General features: G+C 41.4%; 1 protein-coding gene across 2 annotated transcripts in view; it reads right to left on the bottom strand.

Annotated features, from left to right (window-relative positions):
* The window catches only part of Dtnbp1 (dystrobrevin binding protein 1), an 85,686-nt gene that overhangs the window by 42,865 nt on the left and 19,599 nt on the right, over nucleotides 1-23,222 (bottom strand). For both annotated transcript variants that reach the window (XM_034509847.2, XM_034509848.2), the window contains exons 5-6: nucleotides 20,253-20,385; nucleotides 8,079-8,211 (exon numbers count right to left, since the gene is read on the bottom strand). In XM_034509847.2, the coding sequence (XP_034365738.1) occupies nucleotides 8,079-8,211; nucleotides 20,253-20,385 (266 nt within the window). The remainder of the gene's footprint in view (nucleotides 1-8,078; nucleotides 8,212-20,252; nucleotides 20,386-23,222) is intronic.

Genomic DNA, 23,222 nt, shown 5'->3' with positions numbered 1-23,222 from the left:
GACTAAAATATAGGCTGATTCCCACCCACACACCAAGCCTATTTTAACTGTTAACTAAAGAAAAGCATGTACACGGTCCCGTCCCGTTCCCCCCCACATGAAACTCGGGAAGTCACACGAGGAAAGCGGGATTCGAACCAGGAGAGAGACAGAGCAAAGGGCACGGGCTTGCCCTCTGCAGGCGGCTACCTTAGCCGCTGTGCCACCGCTGGCTTGCTATGTACACAGTTTTAAGTCCTTTATTTTGGTCCATATGGTAAATATCCATTCATTTCTTTATGAAAAAGCTATGTACAACTGGTTACAAAAACATGTGCAAGAGATCCATGAGTTGAAAATTACAGGGCTAAATACATATATCCCAATTACCCCACTCAAGAGTATGATTTCCTGTCAGCTCAAAATCATATTCTATCCACATCACAATGGGAACTATTTGTCAAGGCAGTCCCCGTTTCTGTCCATAAAAACTTTCACCAGGACTAGAGGGATAGTTCAGTCCGTAACATGCTTGGGTCCATATAAGCATGAGGACCTGAGTTTGAGTCCCAGAATCTGTTAAACAGTAAGGCATGGTGGCATGTACCTGTAACCTGTGACTGAGAAAACAGACAGGAGACTCACTGGGGCTCGCTGGCTAGCCAGCCTAATTAGTAAGCTTCATCAGTAAGTTTCAGACCAATGAGAGACCCTGTCCCAAAACAAAGAAGTAAATAAAAGCCAAAGTGAAGGCATCTGAGGACCAACAGCTGCTGTCAAGGACTCCTCATTTAACAATCAGAAAGGTAAGCTTCAGTATCAATGGTGTGCCATTCGTTTAATGTAATGGCCTGTGTGCTGGCTTCCTGGTATGCACATGGCCGTGAAGACCAGACGATAGCTTCAGATACTATGCTCCTCAGACGCCATTCACCTTTTTGGAGCTGGCCTGGAGCTTATCAAGCAGGCTTGGCTGGCAAGCCAACACTTCAAGATCCTCTGTTCTCTGCTTCTCCGATGCTCCAAGCCTGTTCTACCAAGCCTGGCCTCTTCTGTGGGTTGCAGGCCTAGAGCCCAGGTCAGCATGCTTGTAAGACAAGTACACTGCCGCCCACCAGGCACTTACCCCATCCCCAAGCTCATCTACTGCTATCAATATTTTAAATTTTCAGTGTTAAACAGAACGCTAAGGTGCCTATTTTAATATGTATTATATGCAAATTGGTTCTATAAGGGAGAAAGTTGTAAAGCACTGAATCAAACAAATGCCTTTCCTCCAGGAATTCTCAGAGCTTTAATGCACTGATGTGTAAGGCAAGTACGTGTGTCTGTGATGCATTTGATCAGGGAACGTGTGATGAGTAAGTACTCATGTAAAGCACTTCTGGAAATGTTGCAGCTAGTAAGAAAATTTTAAATTTGATTTGTGTATTTACAGTACACGTACATTCCTTAAGTCACGGAGCACTTGTGAGAAATTATTTATAATACAAACCGGCCCCCAGCTGCAGCTCACTCCGTCTTTCTGTCCAGCTTTTCATAAGCAACCACCTTCAATTCTGTTATTACTCGCACTGGCATATTATAAGTAATATGTCAATAACAAAGTTCTTTTTCCTATCTTAACATTACTAATTTCCTGTTGTACAACACAAAAATTCATTGAATTCCCCCTCCCTCCTTTGACATAAACATGCTCTTTTGTGCCCAGCTCCCCAAAAATCTGTATCATTAACTCTGCATTTAAGGATCACAATATTCTGTGAATGCTGTTTGTGACTGGGACATGCTATCTTATGGCCTGTCTTGAAAATTGCTTTTCCTTGTATATTTGCCTTCCTCTTGATTTCTAGGGAAAAAAAAAAGCAACCAACAAACCTATCTGAATGAATATGAATTTAGCACCAACTTCTCCAGCACAGAGCTTATCAAAGGTTAGGCTTATCAACCTGCTTTTCTGTTTCCTCTTGGAAACACTGCTCTTGGCAACTCCTGAACTCACCTGGTAATGTCCCTTTTGGGTTCCTTTTGGTCACCATCACCCTGGATGCCTTCCTTTTTGCCTCCTTCCTGAATAGGGTAGAGTTTGTTCCTGCATGGTTGGCTCTCCTGTGTGGGGGCTATATTCTCCAGTAATTTCTTAGCGAAGTGTACATGTGAGCTAACCCAGAGTTCTTCTATGCTTGGAAACAATTTTATTTCCTTACCTCTGATAAATATTTTGAAAGTTAATATCCACATTCTAAGAACAAATCACTTTTCTTTCCTCCCACACTTCCTTCAGTGCAGTAGAGCCCAGTTCTGTGCTCTTGCTCACAGCCCTCAATGGAGAGACTTCAGGCTCCGCCCCTTAGCACATTCTCCAAGGCTCTAATTCCTGATCAGCACTTGCACTCATGTTCAGAGGCTCATCATCCATCTCTTGGCAAATAAATGCAGTGGAGCACGAGCATGGGCAGCACCTCTGAGCACTGACAGAATGGGCAGGCCTGGGTGCAATTCCACATAGCACCACCTAATGAAAGCCCTCTCACCCTGGCTGCCTGTAGTGTGTGAATCCACACAAACCTGGTTTTGCATCAATCATCTTTGAGGCTGCAATCTTTGTTAGCCCAGAAATAATTATTTAGTTTCAGTGTGTTGGGAGCCATTCCTGACAGGCAGAGTCAAGGCAGGTCAGGGCCTGTTGGCAGATTTCCCACCCTTCTGAGGCACAGAAAGGTAAGAGGAGGTGAACCCGAGGCTCAAGGCTAGGGGCTGAAGACTGTATTGACCTTGGTGGAAAGAACAGCAGCTTTTGGGATGGAAGGAATGGCTTGTGGACATTTTAGCAAATTGTTTCTGTTAGCTTGTGGCTTTGTTTCCCACAATGCTCTACAGTACATAAAGCCTAAGAGAATTCAAGGCTACCACAGTACTGACTCAACAGCCCTCCTGATTTCTAACCTTTGTCTCTGAGTCTTCTTCTCCATCTTTCCTATAATCATCCTTACTCCCTCCTCAGAGGACTGCTCGACTGAGTACCAGCCAGACCAGTACACAGTGCTGCTAAGTAACCCATCTTTCAGACTCATGACCCTTAATCTAAACCTCTCTGTAGCGTTTATGGTCCTCACCTCTGATGTAATCAACAGTGGACCTTCCCCCACTCACTCTGCTGAGTCCTGGCCCCTGCAAACTCAACCAGGATCAAACTTCTTCACATGCGTCCTTTCACCCAGAGTTCCTGCTCTCAGTTTGCTTCCTCTTTCAAGGCCACTGATGCTTCAGCTCCTGAGCCTTTCTAGAGCTCTGAGGCCACAGCAGCATACTTCATGTCAGAGTTCTTCTTAAATGTCCAGTCTCACCCAGGTCAGACTGTCCTGTGGCCACTCATCACTATGCTCCTGCCCACCCGGAACACAGATGCCACCTCGGCCATAGCAGTTCCATCTTTCACCTTCTTGCTCTTCTGACTTATAACATCTCACTTCCTTATAACTTTAGTGTGTTGTCCAAAAATAAAAATAATCTAGATTTGTCTGAATAAAACTGTTCAATTCTGTCTTTGCTGTACCAATTATTTACACTATATATAACACATTAATAATCAGTCATATAAATAATCAGGCTGATTTGCTTCTTAAAAGTTTCTTTTAAAGAGATATTTACCTGCAAGCTTGAGAAAGGCTGCCCGTTTTAAGTAGATTACTTGGCCCTTTGGAAACCAAAAACCAAAACTGTCTCTTTTCTTCAGTACCCTGCCAGAAATTCTCACCACCTCCATCTTACAGCAAGAATTCTGATAATAAGCTATTTGCAAAAAGCCAGGAAAAGAGGAGAAGAAAATTAAGATCAGTTATCTGACATTCCCAGTCACTCACATTGTATTTATTTATCTTTTTGACACAGGGATCCCTGTGCCCAGGTTGGTCTTGAGCTTCCAATCTTCTCCCCTCTGCTTCCTGAGTTCTACTATATAGCATGCCATCTAGCCCAAATGCATTTGTGTTATAACTCAGAATAAAAATATGACCTCATTTTAAATAATAAATCAAGTGCTTTACTAGACTGGTATAAAATACTTTGACATTTCTCAATATTGTACACAGATGTCTTGAGCATTAACAAATATCTACCTATATATTTTTTCCAGATGTCTTAAAAAGTTTAACCAAATTATTGGTTAATTTAAATTTCTTACTCTTTAAATACTTCACCCAAATTCTTAGGCTTAGAACTGTTGTGACACTCTACACTAGTTTCATGCTTTCCTTGAAAAAGACAAGGTTTTTAAATTCAGCCTATCAGAGCCTATGTGTAGACTATAAGCTGTGTCTTCAATCATCGCACATATCATCTCTCTTTTCTTTTCCCCCCACCCCCTAACTCCCTTCTTTTTGAGACAGTGTTTCTCCACAAAGCCTTGGCTGTCCTAGAACTTGCTCCGTAGACCAGGCCAGCCTCAAACTCACAAGAGATCCTCCTGTCTCAGCTTCCCAAATTATGACATTAAAGGTGTGTGCCACTGCTGTCAGGTATATACGTTTTTCTTATACATTACAGAATAATCAATCTTATTAAAAATCTATCATATATATATATATTCATTAACAATGTTATTTTTAGAAATCATTATAATACCAGTCAAGAACATTCTAGACTAAGCAAAACTTTATAAGAGATCAAAGTCTAAAGTAAACGGCTGATTCCCAAGGTCACAGTTAGGAATCAACTAACTATGAGGGAGTTGGAGGTTTCTGACGAAGTTCTATCTCTAAAGAGGGACATGCTCAGCCATTTCAACAACATAAAAAACACCAAGAATTACTCAGTACATTTAGACTTTTCCACATTGTCATTTTGTGGCATAAATCATAATGCATTAAGTACAAGTTATCCAGTGAGCATGAGTCAAATTTTACAGCTTCAGGTGGCAGGCTTCCTTTTCTGTCTAATCGCTTAACTTGTTAAAAGACTGGAAGGGTCATGTCTTTTTTTTTTTTAAAAAAACAGTCAAATTTCACCCAGTACTGATAGAAAAAAAAAAAAAAGGTCACAATACTCAATAATTCTTGAATAAAGCAGCCAAAAAACCATAGTGGTGATAATGAAACATGAAATACTCACCTATTTGTAGTTGCATACCTTATACTGTGTCTTAGTCAGGGTTTCTATTGCTGGGATAAAACACAATGACCAAAAGCAACTTGGGGAGGAAAGACTTTATCTTGGCTTTCATGGAGGGAAGTCAGGGCATGAACTGAAGTAGACATTGTAGAAGAACACTGCTTACTGGCTAGTCCCCCTGTGCCTTGCTCATTCTGCTTTCTTATATACCCTGTCCGGCAGTGGCACCAACCATCACTCCTTAATCAAGAAGATGCCCCACAGACTTGTTCACAGGCCACTCTGATGGAAGCATTCTCTTAATTCTTTTGAGATGACTATAGCTTGCATCAAGTTGACAATAAAATTAACCTGCACACCATAAGCCAGTGCTGGCTAACATCATCAGGATGCTTACTAGGTGCCACATACTATTTCAAGTACCTTGCTAGCTAATACAATGATAAAACAATCCTGTAGACACCATTACTAGCCCATGTTAAAGATGAAGAGACCATTCTCTAAAGTCACAGACCAGTACCCAAACTGTAAAATTTCAAAGGTCCAAAGCTTTCTACTGTGTTTTTTGAAACTCTAGTTGTACCAAATGAATCTTCTTCCATGACGACTTCTTTCCAACAGAGTATTTACCCACTATTAACTGTCAAGTCGGTGACTAACCCCTCTACTTCTTACTCTTGTAACCCCCTGTCCTGTATCAGCCTAGAAATCCCCTAGGTCATATGGCTACCTGCTGGTGCCAAAGACCTTCTGATGAGCGAGAGGCTTCTCAATGCTGCCACACACAATCTGATAACCTTGGAAGGCCAAATGAAATGTAAAAAACCCACCTCGACAAGGATCACATGCGCCTGACCCTCTGTCAACAGTATGACACATAGCTCTCAGGAGCTCCATTTCATGTACAGCCTGCACACCCTGCTCAGACCTCCCTCAAACCTGCACATCCACACCAGCTGGGAGGCTGACTGTAAGCAACACCACTGTGATGAACTTTGGACAGTCCAAGAATCTGAATACCAAACTCTCTCCCATGTGATTCTTAAAGCTGAGCAACACTTGAGACAAATTCATACAGACACATGGGGAACTTACGCCACCCTAAACATTCAAGAAAACTTTAACAACAACGTGATGACCCATCACTTCCCCATGCAAGATGCTTTTCTTAACATTCACTCTTACAATTCTTAAGATTGGTGTCTTATTATTCCCATAAAACTCAGTGGCATTGAGGCTAAGAGCACTGTGTCTAGTATGAGACAGGGTCAGGCTCCCTTCACTCTGAGTGTGCTACTAAAGGGATAAGAGAAAAAGAGCAAGCTGCCCAGTCACCTGCCCTGGAGCAGAGCGGCCAGGGTTAAACCTACGGGAGCCCTCTTCTCCCTCTGACAGGAGCTTTCATGTTGACCCTGTGCTGAGTCCTGCACAGCCATGAGCATGGGATAGTGGACACTTCCCGCCCTGGAGCAGGGTGCAAGGGATGGTGTGACACTTCCTGCCCTGGAGCAGGGTACAAGGGATGGTGTGACACTTCCTGCCCTGGAGCAGGGTGCAAGGGATGGTGTGACACTTCCTGCCCTGGAGCAGGGTGTAGACCTTCGCCAGTGTTCACAGTTGCTAGGCATTAAGGCTTATTTGTACATTTGACTTTATGTTTCACCTTCAGGGGAATGTCCTCTCTGCCAAGATTAATGACTCCATGACAATCAGAGATGGCACAAATTCAGGAGCTGAGGGTGTCTCTAATGTCCTTAGCAAAATGGTAAAGGCTATGACCTTCAGGAGGGCTAGTCTTTAAGGCTGTGGGAAAGCATGAATTCAAGAATGTGTAATTATGCAAAAATACAAAGATGCAATATGAATTATATGAGGGACTTCACAGACCTAAAAGAACAGAGGCAGCTGTACTATAAGCCAGCTTGTCAGAAAGATATTAAAGGAGATAAAGATTTAGGAAGTAGTGATTGAAGGACAAGATCCCACCCAGCTAAAGTTACTGTTAGTGCTTACAAAGGCAGGTAGATTCCTGAGTTCAAAGTCTGTTTGGGACAGTTTAGGAGAGGCATAGCAGGAACAGTAATCTCAGAACTAGATCCCACCCAACTAGCTACAGTCTGTGCTTACAAAAGCAGGTACATCTCAGTTCATTTGCCATGTTAAAGAAAATGTACTTGCTGAGGTCATAAAACGCTGATTCATGGGATAATCAAAAGGGAACCTGGAGTAGATGACTGAAGTGATATGTAAATAAAAGACTGGCTTTGGTCTATGAGAGCTAGCTACCCAGAGAAAACTCCTTAGAGAATGAACACAGCTCTTTTAGAATGTTTCTAGCAGGATTCAGGAAAAATCCAAAAATCTTTCCTAGCAGTTTTTCTGACTTTGGTCAGAAAACTCATGAGCTATCCAGAGTGTTTAGAATTTTTTCTAACATGAGAGAACTGTCTCTAGCAGAGAGATGTCTCAAGCAAGGAGCTGTCTTCAGCAGAAATCTATCTCAAGCAGACTACAGAGCCAAGAGCTATCTACAGAGAGCTACCTAGGGAGCCCTCCCAAACAGACTAAAAGGCTGTCAGCTTGTACCCCATGACTGATTTCAAGTCATTCTTTTCATCACTCTAAACACCCCTTTCTCAGAACCCCTCTCCAAGCCAAGGCTGGCCCTTGGAAATCCTACCCCAGCTTCTGACAACTCAGCACTAAACTTGTGACATTGTAAATGACCAGCACAGGCTGGAACTTTTATCTTTAGTAATGTAAACACATGAAGAATAGCATGGGGAAGGAAGAGGGCTCAGTGGGTGAAAGCATTTGACCTATAAGATAGCAGAGAAGCATCTCTCACAAGTTGTCCTAGGACACACACTCCCTCCCCCCCCCCCCCCCCCGACTAAACAAACAAACATAATACATTTTATAAAGAATACCATGTAATCAAAGTGGAACACTTTGAGATTACCATGTCGTAACCCAAGTTTTAACCTCACCTCTTACTTTTCTTGTAATTCTCCAGGTGCTGGGCCTGGGCCTGCTTGTGTCTTTCTAGCTCACACTGCCCACACAAGTCCTCCAGATGCAGCAGGTGGTTTTCTACCTCTTCAAAACTCGTCTCTAAATGAGCTGAAAGTAAACAACATAAAAATGAGAAATAACTATCAAGTCCAAATCACTGTCCAAGAGACAAAAGTTTTTATACTGTTGTTGGAGAGATGCCTCTGCAGTTAAGAAAGCATGCAGTTCTTCCAGAGGACCCAAAATTCACAGTAGGTGGCTTGCAACTGTCTGTAACTCCAACTTCCTCTTCTGTTCTCCACAAGAATACCTATGTGTTGGGAGCCGACTTTAAGCAGAAAGCGGCTAGAAAGCAGCTATCAACTTTGCAGCCATCTGGAACCATATACCCTGATGAGAGACTTGTTTTTCAATAGCCTACAACAGCTGAAGCACACTCTGATAAATATCTTGTTTATCCCACATAGCTTGTTTTGCTGTTTAGTGACCCCAGCTGCATGGTGCACATGGTAAAATGTCTTCACCTGTGTTCTCCTGCTTGTGCTTATAAATACCCAGGATTTCCTTGTAATAGGGTGAATAGTCTTGTCTCCATTCTTCGAGTCTCTTGCCCCTCCATCCCCACTCTCTCTCTTGACCAGAACACTTAGACCCAAAGCGTGGGGCAGTGTGGGCAGCAACATAGTAGCCCCAAAGAGTTGAGCAGTGCAGTCCGCAACACCTATGCTAACTAATATGTACACATACCACTACACAAACATGAGTAAAAATAAAATAAAAATCCTTTTTTTAAAGTTTAAACTATTGTGACTTTGTATTTTCTTGTTATTTCTTATTAAACTTCAGGTAAAACTAAACACACTGACCAACATTAAAGCATACTTTAATTAAGAAGTATATTTCAAACATTTTCAAGACATACATGTTCAAAATACCTTAAATACTCTATAAGTAGAATGATAAATGGAATATCCTGATTAATCTGATGTTAACTCCAATGACCCCCATTTACCACAAACAAACCAGTCTTTCTGTCTGTCTGTCTTGTTTTTTGTTTGTTTGTTTGTTTGTGACAGGGCCTCACTGTATTGCTCTAGCTATCCTGGAACTCACTAGGTAGACCAGGCCTGCCTCTGCCTCCTGAGTACTAATACTAAAGGTGTGTGCTACTATACCCAGCTAATGAACACGTTTTTCTATTATACAATGACAAGATAGCAGATATAACTAGCATACATCATGTCACTGTAATTTAGTATTTACAACTCCAAGTCATTTTAACATCTGTTTGCCCTCTGATACATCACAGATAAGACACCTCTGCATGAAAATACTATAAATATTTAGTAAGCTGGTTGTTACTGAGTTAGCCAATGGTATGAGTGTGTGTGTGTGTGGGGGGGAGTGTGTATGCAAACAGACACTCAGATCTTACCAGTTAACTAGTCTTTCACTAGTCTGTCTCAAGATCACAAAACTCTGTACATTATCGAAACATGGAGACCATCTAGTTATAGTAAAATCCTTCACTCAAAATATTGAAGACCAAGGGCTAGAAAGATGGCTCAGAGATTAAGAGCACTGGTTGCTATTCCAGAGATCCTGGGGTTCAACTCCCAGTGCCCCCATGGCAGCTCACAATCATATGTAGCGCCAGTCCCAAGGGATCCAACACCCTCTTCTGCCTCCTTCAGTTCTCGATCCACATGGCACAGACAACCATGCTGGAAAACCACAGATATATGTGTACATGAGTATAAGTAGGCATGTATGTATAAACACATGGTATATGTATATATACAGTAAAAATAAAAATACTAATATCCCTTTAATAAAACTATTCAAGACCAAAGTTGTGAGATACTAATTTGAAGTCCTGCACAAAGGCAGAGAAACGAGGCTGTGGTCCCAGACTAAGTCACTGATATATTAAGGGTTGGTCAGCTGACATAAGGCCAAGTAACTCACTTCATAGCTATAGGCAAGACTGCTTATTTTGTCAGAAAGCAGACAGGTTTTTAGAACTCAAACAACCTCCTAACATTTACTGACCATTCCCCAGCATATACAAGTCACAAAGACACAGTATAAACGACAGGCAGAAGGAGGTGGTGACCTGAGAGGCAGCGGCATGGAGGGATCCCGGGAGCAGCACATAACACAGGTGAGGGTGAGTGGAGGGGAACGTTCTGTGGGAGAGATGAGTGATCCCATATTCAAGAGTTAAGTCTAAGAACACAGACTCAAGTATAATTTATAGAAATGTGAGTTTGTAAGGAAAAAATGAAAACGTTATTGACACTGATTAATTAGATCGACTGATCTTGTTTACATTCTGATTATTTCAGGTCAATAAAAGTGTTCATTTTAAATGACTTTTAGTTGCTTTTTCAATGCTGTTGTGTTACACTATTCCTGGGAAGACATGGGCAAATGTCTACTCACTCCAGATAGGAAACTAATGACAGGCTAAAGTAAGGATACTACCAAAGTCCAACTGGGGAAACCAGTAAGGTTTACTGGGGTTACCCATAGGAGCATGGGTAGGGGTTACTGTCTCAAAGACAGCTGTATCACCAAAGCTCCCTTAGCATGGGTCACAGTTTGTGGTTCAAGTCTGGACCCTGGAGCACAATGCAGTTTGAAGGCAGCAACAGGTTACACAGCATCTTTTTGGGGCAGCTTGGCTGGTCTCTGAGTGTCACTCCTTGGGCCTTAGGATTCGTCTGAGTCAGAGTTTGTATTCCTGCACAAACATCATGACCAAGAAGCAAGTTGAGGAAGAGGTTTATTCAGCTTACACTTCTATATTGCTGTTCATCACCAAAGGAAGTCAGGACAGGAACTCACACAGGACAGAAACTTGGAGGCAGGAGCTGATGCAGAGGCCATGGAGGAATGCTGCTTACTGGCTTGCTTCCCCTGGTTTGCTCAGCTTGCTTTCTTATAGAACCCTGGACTACCAGCCCACAGATGGCACCACCCACAATGGGCTGGTCTCTCCCACCCTTGATCACTAATTGAGAAGATGCCTTACAGCTGGATCTCATGGAGGCATTTCCTCAATCAAGGCTCCTTTCTCTGGGATAAACTCCAGCTTGTGTCAAGTTGACACACAAAACCAGCCCACACACTGTTTATGCACACTTGGGGAGGGTCAGTTTTAGGGACTTCCTGAAGCCTCTGAGCTTTTACTTCCTGAGCTTGAAGAACTTTCCCTGCAAGATGGGATATTTTACTGACTTTTAATACAACCCATGTCTTAACCATCTTCCCTCCAAAATGGAGGTTTACAGTATAAGAAACTAATTGACAATTGTGACCAAAAACCTCACAGAAATAAGATAAGGTAGGAGAGGTTTACTTTGGTTCCCCATTTAAGAATCTGGGCCAGAGCCATGTGTGTAAAGGTGGTAGTCTGTGGTGTGTCACACATCAGGGGATCAGAAAGAAAAGTGTTTCCTAGGAAGTAACCCTTAAAGGCCCGTGCCCGGAGGGACAGTTCACCACCTATGTGTCATGTCCTAAAGGTTCCAGAACCTCCCAAGTGGAAACCAAATGCTCAAACACATGAACCTGTGGGGACACTCACACTGGTGCCTAAATTTTCTCTGTGGTACACTGAAGATGCTGCAGAAGAAAAGCTGGGCTAGCTATATAACCTGACTGACACTCAGACTCACTATTTAAGCACATCGTGTTCCTTCATTATCTGCTAGATGTTCAGACTTTCTAAACCGCCTTTCAGAGCATCAAGGTTACAGGTAAACGCTTCACATTTCAATTTGCAATTTTAGATTAAGATTTGTCGTTAAATTTTTGTCTGTTTTTAATTACAGCTGTTCAAGCCAAGAATCTACTAAACCAGAAGAGATCACATTTTCTAATATCCTAAATTTTGTCTCTTCTAAACACTGAAGCTTATTTTAAAAAAAAAAAAAAAAAAAAAAAGTCCTTTTCTATTTGGCAGGCCAAAGGCTTATGGACATTAACGGAAAGTGAGAAGATGTGACACTGAGCAGCTCTGCAGTCCTGCTCAGACTTTGGCTCTGCCCTTTCTTCAGGCTTCTGTATCCCTGGAGACCACAAGAAACTTTGAGAAAGGCTGATAATGCCACCGTTTATAATGGGTTGACTCTAGCAAGAACAATATAAAGCCATTAAATACAAGCTTGAAAAAAAATCTAAACTCCAATCAATGAACAACTGTAGCTATGATTTTCCAAGGTTACAAATAGTATATAAAGGAAAGGGGCAAAATGTTGTATTAATCATAATTTCCATGACTGCTGAAAAAGAATTATTCCTGCTGTTTCACAAAGAAACATATCAACAAGTGAAAGTAACCTTGCAAAGTAATTTCTTTTGGTAACCAGGCTAGCAAGTCACATCAGGATAGGAAAGAACACTTAAGTTTTATTCTAACACTGGTGATGACTCTTTCTCATCCCATTAGTGGGCGCTCCACCTCACTATCTAAAGCAATGGGCTAATTCATAACTGGCTTCAAGGAGAAGGATGTGAATGCCAAGTCTTGAGAGTTTCCAGGGACTGGGAAAACAAGCACATCCACAGGTTTATAAGAATACTGGTATTTAGCTACCTCCAATAGGGGGAAAACACTTCTCCCACTAGTTTTTATTTTATTAAACAGAAAAATGAGACTAGGAGACTCAGCCTGAGAGCTGGTACAAGTATCAAAGAAGCAATATGTACACAAATTTTCTGTAACTAGTTTGAAAGGACCATAAAGCATACAAAAAGTGATAGAGCCAGGATATGTAAGAGAGTTCATCATGATTGGTAATAAAAACTAAACTACATTTAACACAAAACCCAGTTAACTCTAAGTGATTGTGCTGTCACAATTGTGTTGTTCAGAGCCGGATGCTGAGACGAAAGTTTAGAAGCACAACTTGGCTGTCATTTGCTAGCTTCAGTGTGATAGCTGCGCAGAGGACCGAGGACACACCGAGTACACACGTGCCCAAAGCTACCTAAAGGATGATATGCACACGAGTCCTTAAACTTAATACTTGATAGTAATTAAATATTAAAATGTAGAGGAAATTTCTATAAAAATTACCTAAGTTTTATAAACTGTCATTTAAAGCTTTGTTACTTGAGCATGATGATACGTATCTGTTATCCCAGTACTGAAGAGCCTGATGCAGGAAATTATTGAGAGTTTGAGGCCAACATAGGCTGCATGGTAAATTCAAGACAAGTCTGAGCAAGACCCTATCTTAAACACAACCACAAATAAACATGCATATGCCATCCGCTTGAGGACAGGTGGACACACACACACACACACAGAGCAGGGTATAGTGGCACATGCCTTTAATCCCAGCACTTGTGATGCAGAGGCAGGCAGATCTCTGTGAGTTTGAGTGCAGCTGTGTCCACATAGTGAATTCCAACTATGCAGTCCAGGATGATCTTTCTCCACCTTTCACAGGACAGAAATAAAAACAGGTGCCACCATACCAACTCTGCATTTCAATTCATACCAAACTTGAAGTCAGTAAAATATAGAAAAAAAATACGATAAGTTTTTACCTTTTTAATTAAACTATCATAAATAGATACATATGTATTCCAAATATTTTAAATTGGCAGAAATTTAACTACCCTAATACAACCTACTCATTTGTTACAGTGCCAGTTACCCAAATATATATAGCATATGTGTAACTAATACATACACACACACACACACACACACACACACACATACACACACACACACACACATATATTAAATGTATAACTAACTTAGAACACACGATCACTAGCAAGCCTCCATGGATCCAAATACATCCTTGCAAGGAAGTCAAGCCTCACCATTTTGCTCACTATAACAGCATGTCTCTTTAAGTGACTGGCAGAGACAACGGGGAATCTTACTATGAAGGCCAACTGGGAATGCCTGACAGCTGTGCAAGAAAGAGCTCCACAGATCCTGGTAAGAAGATCATCCCAGAGGGAGAACAATTCAGCCTGGAATTTTTCTTTGTGCCATTTGTTTCAAGTAGATATAATCCACAGTACAGTCTGATAAGTGAAGGCTGAAGTAGCATACTAAGATTATTTCACGTTTAATGAGCTTCTTTCTAATCAAAATAATTAACTTCACAGAACAAAGGTATCTTCTTTGTCTGCATACCCATAGGTCATAGGGGCCAGGAGCTAAAAGATGGAAAACTCTTCAAATGCTTGCGCCCACTTTTATGTGCTGAGGCAATACACTAATGATGGTATGCTAATAAGGGATGTTTAAAAGGTGCATTAACTTGCAAAAGCCATTAGAGAACAAATGAGACTCTCACAGTAGACTAAGAAGGTGTCAAGAGAGAGTTTGTGAGCCTCGTGATGGGTCGAATCCTGGAAGTAACTTGGACAAGCTGATCTGGTTTGTGAAACAGAACTATGAAAGTCCCTACTAGATAACCTCTCATCTCATTCTTTATAGAGAAAGGAATACAATGATAGAGGACCCATCACAAGCAACACAGAAATTCAATATATGGCTGCTACTTATCTTAGAATTAGTGGAATGTTCTATTTTACTCAAAGGAACAATATTTAAGCAGATCACACAAAATAAAATAAAATTAAAAAAAAAATAAAACAAAACAAAACCAAGACCATGACAATTTAAATTTAATGAAATAACATGATTAGACTGCCCTCTAGTGGAAATTCAAGAGAACTCAGTAAGTGAAGGTTTTTTTTCCTTCTTCACTATATCACACTGAATTGGAAACTCAAATTCACCCTTTGCCCCAGCTGCTTGCAGCTCAAGGTACACCTTCTACCTCAGCTTCCTAAAAACTGGAATTATAGGGATGAAACACCAAGCCTAGCAATTGTAATTCAGTACTTTCCAGACTCATATGTCCTAGTATTTGATTAGAGTGCATAGCGACTACTTCACATAGTAAGAACTCTGTTTATCCTTAAAAGCATTTTCAATACACAGACTACTATGTTGTTTATCCTGTCACATTTGGAAGAATCTTTTACAAGAAGAGTCTATGTAACATAGGCTAGCCTTGAATATGCTATGTAATAGAGGATGGCTGTGACCTGAAGATCCTCCTGCCTCTCCTTCCCAAGAGCTGGGATTATACTGTGCATCTACACTGCTGATTTATGCTATACAGTGGTTCAAACCCAGGGCTCCCTGCATACTAGGTAAATGCTTTACCAATTTGTTGCAGCACGAGCTGCTCCAAGTTTGGGGGCCCAAGTGTCTCGGACCGATCTGTCAGTGTTGGAACCTGCACTGCCAAAAGCCTTGGAGGCTCAATTGTCCTGCACTGTCCCAAGCAGCTCCGGTCCACAGGTTCAGCAAGAGAGAGTGAGGACGGACACGAGGAATGGAGACCAGACAGAGTGTGATTCAATCCCGTTTATTCTTCAGTCTCTCTTCTCTCCAAGTCCCAAGTCTTGAGTTCCTAGTCCCTAGTTCCTAGTCCCTAGTGCCTCCAAGTTCCAAGTTTCTTCTTCCAAGTGCCAAGTGCCTACCTAATGTCTAATAACTAACTCCAAGTTGTTCTCTCTAACCTAATTCCTAGTTCCAAGTGGTACTCTCTGAAGTGTCTGATTCTCTGTTACTCCAAATTGTTCTCTCTGAAATGTCTTCTACCTAATGTCAAGTAATCTGTTGCTTTCTCTGTCTGCCTCTAGCCTTTTATATGTCTCACTTCTAAGACACACCTTCAGGTCACGCCTTTAATCATGCCCTTAGGTCTTGTCTCTAAATCTTATCTCTAAGTCACGCCTTTAAGTCACACACCTTTAAGTCTCACGCACCCAAGGGAAAATCCTGGGTATCTAAAGCAAGATGTTATCAGTGTGTGCTCAGCTGTTGTAGGCTAATGTAATCAAGTCTCTGATCAGGGTATATGGCTCAAGACGGCTGTTGGCTCCCCACACCAACTGAGCAACAACCCAGCCCTCATCTTCCAACACTTAATATAATGGTTTTGTCTCCCAATATAAACTACCTAGTAGCCCAATCTAAATTACATAATATCCATCTTTTGTTAAAAAAAAGTATTTTGTAAATTTGCCAAATTAGACAAACTTCTATAGATTGTCAGTACCTCATGGCATGCACTCAGACTTGCTCTAGAGCACAGAAACAATGCCTGGGCCACAGCACACAGGAGAGACATCAAGGCACTGTGCTAAGTGAGTTGACATTGTCGTTGCAGTTAATCCTCCAACTACCCTCACAAGCAGGTACAGTAGTCAGTCATTCCTTGGTGCCCCTGGGGGACTGGTCCCCACATCCCCATGGCTGTCAAAATCCTTGACTGCTCAAGTCCCTTACATAAAATGGCACAGTATTTGTATACAACTACATTTCCTGTGTTCAGTTGGCTCAATCTATGGATGCAGAGCCTACAGACATGAAGCCAGTTTATCATGATCCTCATTTGCAGCAGAGACTGAAGCAAGGAGCTTTCAAGAACCCTCCAGAGAAACTCTCCGAGATCAGAGCTCACACCCAGTTTCTCACTTTCCAGCATACTTTCATCTTTATTTCCTAAATTGCAGTCTTACCAGTAACTATCAGTTAAACAGACATTTGTAAGCTAGATGGATCACATCCAATAAAAAAAAAATCAATATGAATAGATTAACCTTTGCTACTTAACAATTCCCAAGATGTAAGACACCTGGAAAATGGAAAGAGTGCATAGATAATGTATTATCCTACAGAGCCAGGAAAACAAAAGTAAAGGTTGGGCTCACTGACTAGAGTTCTCTGTGTTCGGAACCTAGGCTCTGATCTCCAGAACCCATTTTAGAAGCTAAACACTGAAGGATCCATATGTAACCCCAGCACTCCACAGGGAAATGAGCAGTGGAGACTAGTGAATCACCAGAGGCTCACAGGCCAGCTAGTCTGACACACAAAGCAGACCCTCCTCAAACAACAAGAAGGAAAGTGAGAAGTGACACTCAAGGCTGTCCTCTGATCTCCACATATGCACACCACAGCATGTATACCCACACTCAAACACATGAATGTAGACATGGGAGGGCAGACAGACAGACAGACTGACACACACACAGACACACACACACTTTAAAAAAATCAAAGTTAAGGTCAGTTACTATTTTCTTCTAAGTTGCATTTATTTTTTGTTATTGTTTAACTAGTTAAACCTTGTGAGATGATGTCCAAATTTTTAGGTTATGATAGGTCATATAATATTTTGAAGCTATCAAAAAGAAATTCAATAATGTATGGATCATCATTTGAAACACTAAGCACTTCTAGAACCTAAGAATGACGCCCAAGCTCACTGAATATTAGTTCCTAAAGCATGTCAATGACAAGGACACTTTTTCAAAAGCTACTCCATAAAATCAGGTTTCATAAAGCTTCCATTATGGTATCAGTACTGATTCTATGAAATTAGATTGTTTAGATAAAAGTGCCACAGTTTCAAAACATCTTTCTTTGAGCATATTCTGTAATGACAAGATGCTATCTCACACCGTCATTCACTAATTTTCGGTATGGCTTTGTTTTGTTAAGACATGGTCTCATTCTGTAGCCAAGGCTTGCCTGGAATTCACTATGAGCCTAGGCTGGCCTCTAACTAGGGGTGATCCTTCCTTAGCCTCTCAGTCATTCAATATATCTAGCCTTAAAACAGTATATTTTAAGAAAGTCTTCGGCTGCATTTCCCAAATAAAAATAAGTATGAAAAAATAGTTGTGACATAATGTATACAATTAGTAAAATGGTACTAAACAAAGGAACAACTACAAAGAGAAAATATTCTCCTTTGGGGGAAAGAGGAAGCAGCCACTACAAAACAAGGAAAGTCAAGTGACTGGGAAGGTTCAGCAGGTAAGCTCAAAGGAAGTGGCTAAGAATGGCAATGTCTACTAGTTAGAAAGATTGTAACTACAGGGAGAGAAACAACAGAAATAGAACGTGCAGAGGAGAGCCAGAGAGCACAGAAATTCTACCTTTCTCTTCAGACACACGGTCCCTTTTCTATGTCATGCTTTCAGAAAAAAACACTCAGGACCAGAAGCCCTCTGTAAGAGCCTAGGACCTGAAGGCTGCCTTCCTACTGCCTCATCTCCCAGAGCACTGCTATGTGTTAAATGTCTTACTCACTGTGAGCCTTTGTTTCTGTACATAGAGCGGGGATGGTAAAGGCTCCACTCACGAGGTTCTTATAAGAACTAAAACGGTCTCTGTAAAGTGCCCAGCATGCTCTCCATCTTGTAGGTGCTATCAACTGGGCAATAATCACAGCAACACCACTCCAAGTAAGCTCTGTCTATTCGGACACAAAACCCTGCTTTATGATTTGCTAATTACTCCCTCTGCAAACCCACTGGTGACTGCTGTAGAAGAGGAGATAGTGAAAGGTGAGAAGGAAAGATACCCTGGTCTCCACAAGACTAGATGAAGAGTTCTAGCCATTACCTTTTGTGCATGCAGTTCCCACTTCCATACAAACTTAAGCTAAGGTAGAGATCAGTGTTGAAAAAAAATTAAAGGGAGCCATGATCTGGGACTGGGCATTTTCACTGGCTCCATACATCAGTCCAAAAGTAGACAAGTCACTGGAGCTGACATCCCACAGCCCCAAACGAAACAAAGGTGGAAGCCTGGCCCTCAGCATGACGATGGCCCCTTAGCCTCAAGCTTACCCACATCCAACGGCCCCGTGCACCTTCATGTCACATACACACAGATGTCTCATGTGAAAGGAAAATATGCTACACTTTCCTGTCTCTCCCCTCCAGAGAAAGAAGGAAGGACAGAATGATGGCAGTGAGAATAGATACAAGGATAGTATAAGATATGTATCTGGAAATAACAATAAAACCTATGGCTTTGTATGCTAAACCCAGTAAGGCAATTCAAGGACCTGCCTGCCTGTCCCCACCCTACAAAGTAATTTTGAAATGACTAATCCACTTTCATTTTTATTTGTACTTCCTTACATTCCTGTCTTTAAAAGCACTAGTAAATAAATAGTGTTCTACTTTAGAATAAAAATAAATTACAATTTAGAATTTAAAAAGTAAAGCCATTTGTAATCTTTACATTGTTCTAATTTTGTCCTTTGAGAGCAGTGACCCACAGTATTACCTTCAAGTGTATGTTGATCAAACACAACAAATTATTCTCTGAATATAAACTTATCTAAATGAAAAATGAAAAAAAACCAAACTTCCACAAAATTCAAATGCAGTCAAACTCATCTGACCTCACATCTCTCATCTGAGGGGTAAAAACATACTGTAAGACATGCCAGGACAAAGTTTAAGTCCTATTTATTTATTTATTTTACACTTTTAAACAAAAGACCTAATGGCAGTCTTGAGTCACTTAAAAAAAAAAAAAATCAACAAAGGCTGGCAAGATGATTCACCCAGCAAAATGATTGTGGCTTAAACAGGAAGACCCCGGCCTAAGCTGGATCCCCAATACATACATAAAATACCAAGCATGATAGCTTGCTTCTAATCACAACACTAAGGAGCTAGAAACAGACAGATCCTTGGGGCCGACTGGCTGGCCTCACCAGTGAGTACCACGGCACAATGAGAGACACCGTCTCAAAATCAAAATGAAATACCCCAAGAGCTCGGAAAGAACAACACCCCCCACCCTCAGTTGACTCTTCCTCCATATGCATAAGCACCTGCATATATACAAACATTTGGGCACACACAGGCAAACAGGTAACACACACATAATTCAAAAAAACTGAAACTATATTTCATTAGCTTACTGTAGGCATTAGTGGTAAATTTTAGAAATGAATTTCTATACATTTTCTATATAATCAAACTATAACAATAAGAACACACTATTATTTATTTATTTATTTATTTATTTTGGTTTTTCGAGACAGGGTTTCTCTGTATAGCTCTGGCTATCCTGAAACTCACTCTGTAGACCAGGCCAGCCTCAAACTCAGAAATCCGCCTGCCTCTGCCTCCCAAGTGCTGGGATTAAAGGCGCGCGCCATCACCGCCCGGCTCACACTATTATTTTTAAAATGATAGCTAAGAAGTTGATGAATTCTTGGAAAGCTTTGAAACGACAGCAAGTCCTGTTGAAACTGCTTTCACACACAGGTCACACTTACCCAGGCTTGTCATCAGGGACTCCAAGTCCTGGAGGAGAGCTGGCAGCTGCTGCAGCTGCTCCTGCAGCTCGGTCAGGCTGGTTCTCTTCTTCTCCCAGTGAGCAGACAGCATGACCACCTCGCTGTCCACCAGCTGCAACACAGACCAGCGGGGCTCAGGAAAGCCACATCTCAAGCAAACAGTCAGTGAGCCGAGGCCCAGCCGTTTGTCTTTAGCAACCCTCCATGGTCTACAGATGGCAATGACACTGAAGACAGTGTCACTTCTGCTGCTGGTTTTTCTTAGAAAAGGAAGGAACTCAGTACCCTGTACAGCAAACCTCAAACTGCTCTTGTACCAGGCATCTAACCCAAAGACACAGAGCTCAGAGACGAGCTGACTACTTCTAACGTCGATTCTGCTATTAAGGAAGCTTTCACTGAAAAATTCACACCTGGGAAAAAGTAAGACAAAAACAAACAACAAAAAAATAACAAAAAGAAAATACACAGAAACAAATAAAAAAATGATTTACTTGTAATTACTTGCTAACTTGAGAAGGAGTTAAAATATTTTGCCTGGTACACAGGATAATCTTTTTTAAGGCATTATAGATCTTACCATGGTTTGTTAGAGAGCTTAAAAAGTCTAAAATAACTAAGGTTTAGAGAATAACTAATTCTTACCAAAAATTAAAGTACAGTATATTTAAATATTAAGACTTAAAAATGGTTTATTAATTCTAACTTTACAAAAAACTAAAAATTCCATTCTTCATATAGAACATAAAGAGTTTTATATGTAGAAAGAATATAGCAGAATGCACTGAAGTATTTTAATCTAAGAGAATGTGAGGTTGAGCTGTCAGATGTGTGATGACTGTCAGAAGTCATCACAGATGACAATACAATGACACAACACATTTTGTGCATTTGCTACAGACCAGACTCTGTGTTACATAATTTAGATATACGATCTTACTTAAACTGCATGTTATATGTCCCTCAAAGGCTTGCAAGCTTTGGCAGTGCATGCGGAGGTTGGGAGACAGTGGAACGTTCAGTAGGCAGGGCTCAGCATCACAAAGCTAAATTACCACAGCCATGTCTTTGAAAGGACTTGGGGATTCCAGTCTCCTCCTCTGGGTGATACCCTCCTGGGTTCCAATGAGATGAACACAGTTCCTCCACCAAATGCTTCCAACATGGCCCACTGTCTAACAAATAGGCCTAATAGCAAAAGGGCCAAACAGTCATAAAGCAAAACTATGAACCCAAACACACCCTTTCTCCTTACTAAGTTGATTAGCTCAAGTATTTTGTCAGAGCAATGAAAGTAATTAACATAGCATGAAACTACAGTTCACTCAGTCTGTCTGAACAAGCTTGTTTGTTAAGCAAGTTAAGTGGTGTCTGACACCATTTTATGCATAAAGAAAAGACAGAGACCAGGCTGTCTGTGTAAGCCCAAAACAAATTAGTGCACCAAAGATCAAAAACAGAAATTGTAACCTTCACCCCCATCACAGGAAATGCATCCTGAGCAGAGAAGTGAAGTCTCACTCAGCTCACTTAACCAATCAAACTGCTGAATAGAACCAAGAATCTTAAAGAGTTTAATCTGAAGACAAGAAACCATTTCACGATAACAGGAATGAAAAGCAAAGCGCTAGAGGTCTGGCTTCAGACAACTACTATGGCGTCAAATTCTTCAGTAATGTGAACTATTCGACTGTAGACTGTGGAGGAGGGGGAACCACAACTGCTTAGACACAGCTTTAAACACTCACATGACCACTGACCATAGCTGTGTTTCCGTAAGACACTGCTCTGAATCTACAAGCACATGATAAGAATCTGTTCTAGGGGCTGAAAAGATGACTCAGCAGTAAGAGCCTGGCTGACAGTCTAGCCAGCTGGGTTTGATTCCCAGCACTCACATGGTAGCTCACAAATGAACTCCAGTCTCAGGGAAAACAATGCCCTCTTCTGACCTCCACAGCACTAGACACACATGGAGTGCTCACACACAGAGGCAGGTAAAACACCTACATACATACACGAATACTAACTTTTTAAAGAATATGCTGCAGGAATAAGTATAGAGTAATTTCTTGACAAGACTACTTGCTCTGAGATTGACGCTGCCTGATAAAAAGCTGTTGTTTTGTCAGGAACAGACCTGACAAGGACACAAGTTTAAGCAATACTAAAAAGACATTCATTTATACATTTGTAAATTTCAAAGACACATTACTGAAAGCAGTCTTTGTTTGTTTTGTTGGTTTGTTTTTATCTTTCTAAGACAGTAATTTTGTATAGACCAGGAGAGCCTGGAACACTCTTTGTAGCCAAGACTGAGCTCAAGATAAAAGCAATCCTCCTGCTTCAGCCTGTTAAATGCTGAGATTGCAAGTGTTCATCATCACACCTGGCTTAAATTTTCATCCTTGAAGTTTATATTTCAGGACAGTCTCAGAGGTCATCTTTGCTTCTGGTGACCTGAACTTTGAATAGACTGGATTTTTGAGAAAGAAGAAGAGGGAGAAGGAGAGGAAGGGGAAGATGGGGAGAGGGGGAGAGGGGGAGACGGGGGGGGGGAGGGGGAGAGGGAGGGGGAGAGGGAGGGGGAGAGGGAGGGGGAGAGGGAGGGGGAGAGGGAGGGGGAGAGGGAGGGGGAGGGGGAAGGGAAGAGGGAGAAGGAGGAGAAGGAGAAGAGGATGAGGAGGAAGAGGAGGAAGAAGAAAAAAGGAGAAGGCAGAGGAGGAGGAAGAAGAGGGGGGAGAAGAGGAAGAGGAGGAAGAGGACAAGAGTCTAATTAATCCGTGAAAATCTGAGGGACTTAGGAGTAAACGCTGATCCATGGGGGATTTCTTGGGGGTCAAAAGATACAACTAACTTTCATTTCTTAATGTAGGGATTATATGTGCATACAGAAAACTCAACTCAGAACCGTACACTATGTAAAGACAAAACACAGTAACAAATCCA

This window comes from Arvicanthis niloticus, chromosome 8 (assembly GCF_011762505.2).
Source record: "Arvicanthis niloticus isolate mArvNil1 chromosome 8, mArvNil1.pat.X, whole genome shotgun sequence".
Classification (NCBI taxonomy): domain Eukaryota; kingdom Metazoa; phylum Chordata; class Mammalia; order Rodentia; family Muridae; genus Arvicanthis; species Arvicanthis niloticus.
The sequence above is the reverse complement of the archived record's forward strand: the minus strand, read 5'-3'. Positions and strand labels throughout refer to the sequence as shown.